The sequence below is a fragment of the Myxine glutinosa genome, chromosome 1 (genome assembly GCF_964187855.1).
Source record: "Myxine glutinosa chromosome 1, kmMyxGlut1.1, whole genome shotgun sequence".
Taxonomy (NCBI): Eukaryota; Metazoa; Chordata; class Myxini; order Myxiniformes; family Myxinidae; genus Myxine; species Myxine glutinosa.
This window is the reverse complement of record NC_136261.1, coordinates 123998019-123999004: the sequence shown is the minus strand read 5'-3', so window position 1 is coordinate 123999004 and position 986 is coordinate 123998019. Positions and strand designations below refer to the sequence as shown.

Genomic DNA, 986 nt, shown 5'->3' with positions numbered 1-986 from the left:
AACGAGAAATCAGTGAAAATGACCCTCGAGAAGGGTTTTAAGGCCCTGCCAAGCCGCTTCATCTTTCCCGGTCGCGAAGGCAGAAAACGATCGTGTCCCAAGTGGCTCCCGTGGTGTGCAAAAGAGCTGTGAAGACGAGCGATCGGGCTCTCCGTGGAATCCTTGCGGAGAGACTCGGCGGAACAGTGCCGGATCTGGATCCAGACGCAATCCGTGCTCGCATTTTCCGACTGGAGGCGCAGGGGAAGAAAAGCACGAGCACATTGATCAATGGAGGCGGCTCTGCGCATGTCCACGTCTTTCTATTGATGAAAGCTTACACTGGGGCGGCGACTCCCACTTCCATCCCCCACCCCGTAACACCCGCCCGTTCACCCCTTTTCCTTCCACCCTCAGCAATCCTTTCCCTTACCCCTCCTCCTTACCATATACACCCCTGCCTATCTGTGCATTCTTTCTCCCTCCTCTCTCCAACAACCTCCACCCTCCCCGCTCAGCGCAGCCGCCGCGGTGCCGGGCGGCAGACTGTGTGAGCGTCGGCCAGGCGCAAGCACCGGCCGACGAAACCGGAGGGGCCTAGGGACAGCGAGAGATGATGCTGCGGAGAAATGCCGACCGACCCGGACACCGATCTGTGTCAGAAAGCGCTGAGCATCGTAGCTGAACTCTGCTTCAAAGGGGTAGTGCTACCGGAGCGATGCCTGGACTTCGACGAGCTATTACCGCCTGACCAGAGAGGATACCGTCCGTCGAACACAGGTAGGGAAAAGGGTGGGGTAGGGGAGGGGTTGCAGGTCCCACGGTCTCTGAGAATCAAACATCCATCCTCGTGGACCATTAGCGCCGTCGACGCGACGACACGTATAATCGATATAATGTTCCATGAGCTCGCAAGATCCTCTGCCTATAAGGAAATACGGTGTAAATCCACTGCCGTTCTCTTTCTAAATATCTCCATAGGACGTCACAGTCGCAGGCTCGATATT

The 986-nt window shown here is 56.9% G+C and overlaps 1 protein-coding gene across 2 annotated transcripts in view; it reads left to right on the top strand.

The window, feature by feature from the left end:
* Nucleotides 1-494: 494 nt before the first annotated feature.
* The window catches only part of LOC137427978 (synaptotagmin-9-like), a 218062-nt gene continuing 217570 nt past the window's right edge, over nt 495-986 (top strand). The window contains exon 1 of one of the 2 annotated variants that reach the window (XM_068117857.2): nt 495-759. In XM_068117857.2, coding sequence (XP_067973958.2) covers nt 609-759 — 151 coding nt within the window. In that variant the 5' untranslated portion in view covers nt 495-608. The remainder of the gene's footprint in view (nt 760-986) is intronic. The other variant, XM_078776706.1, reaches the window with a different exon arrangement.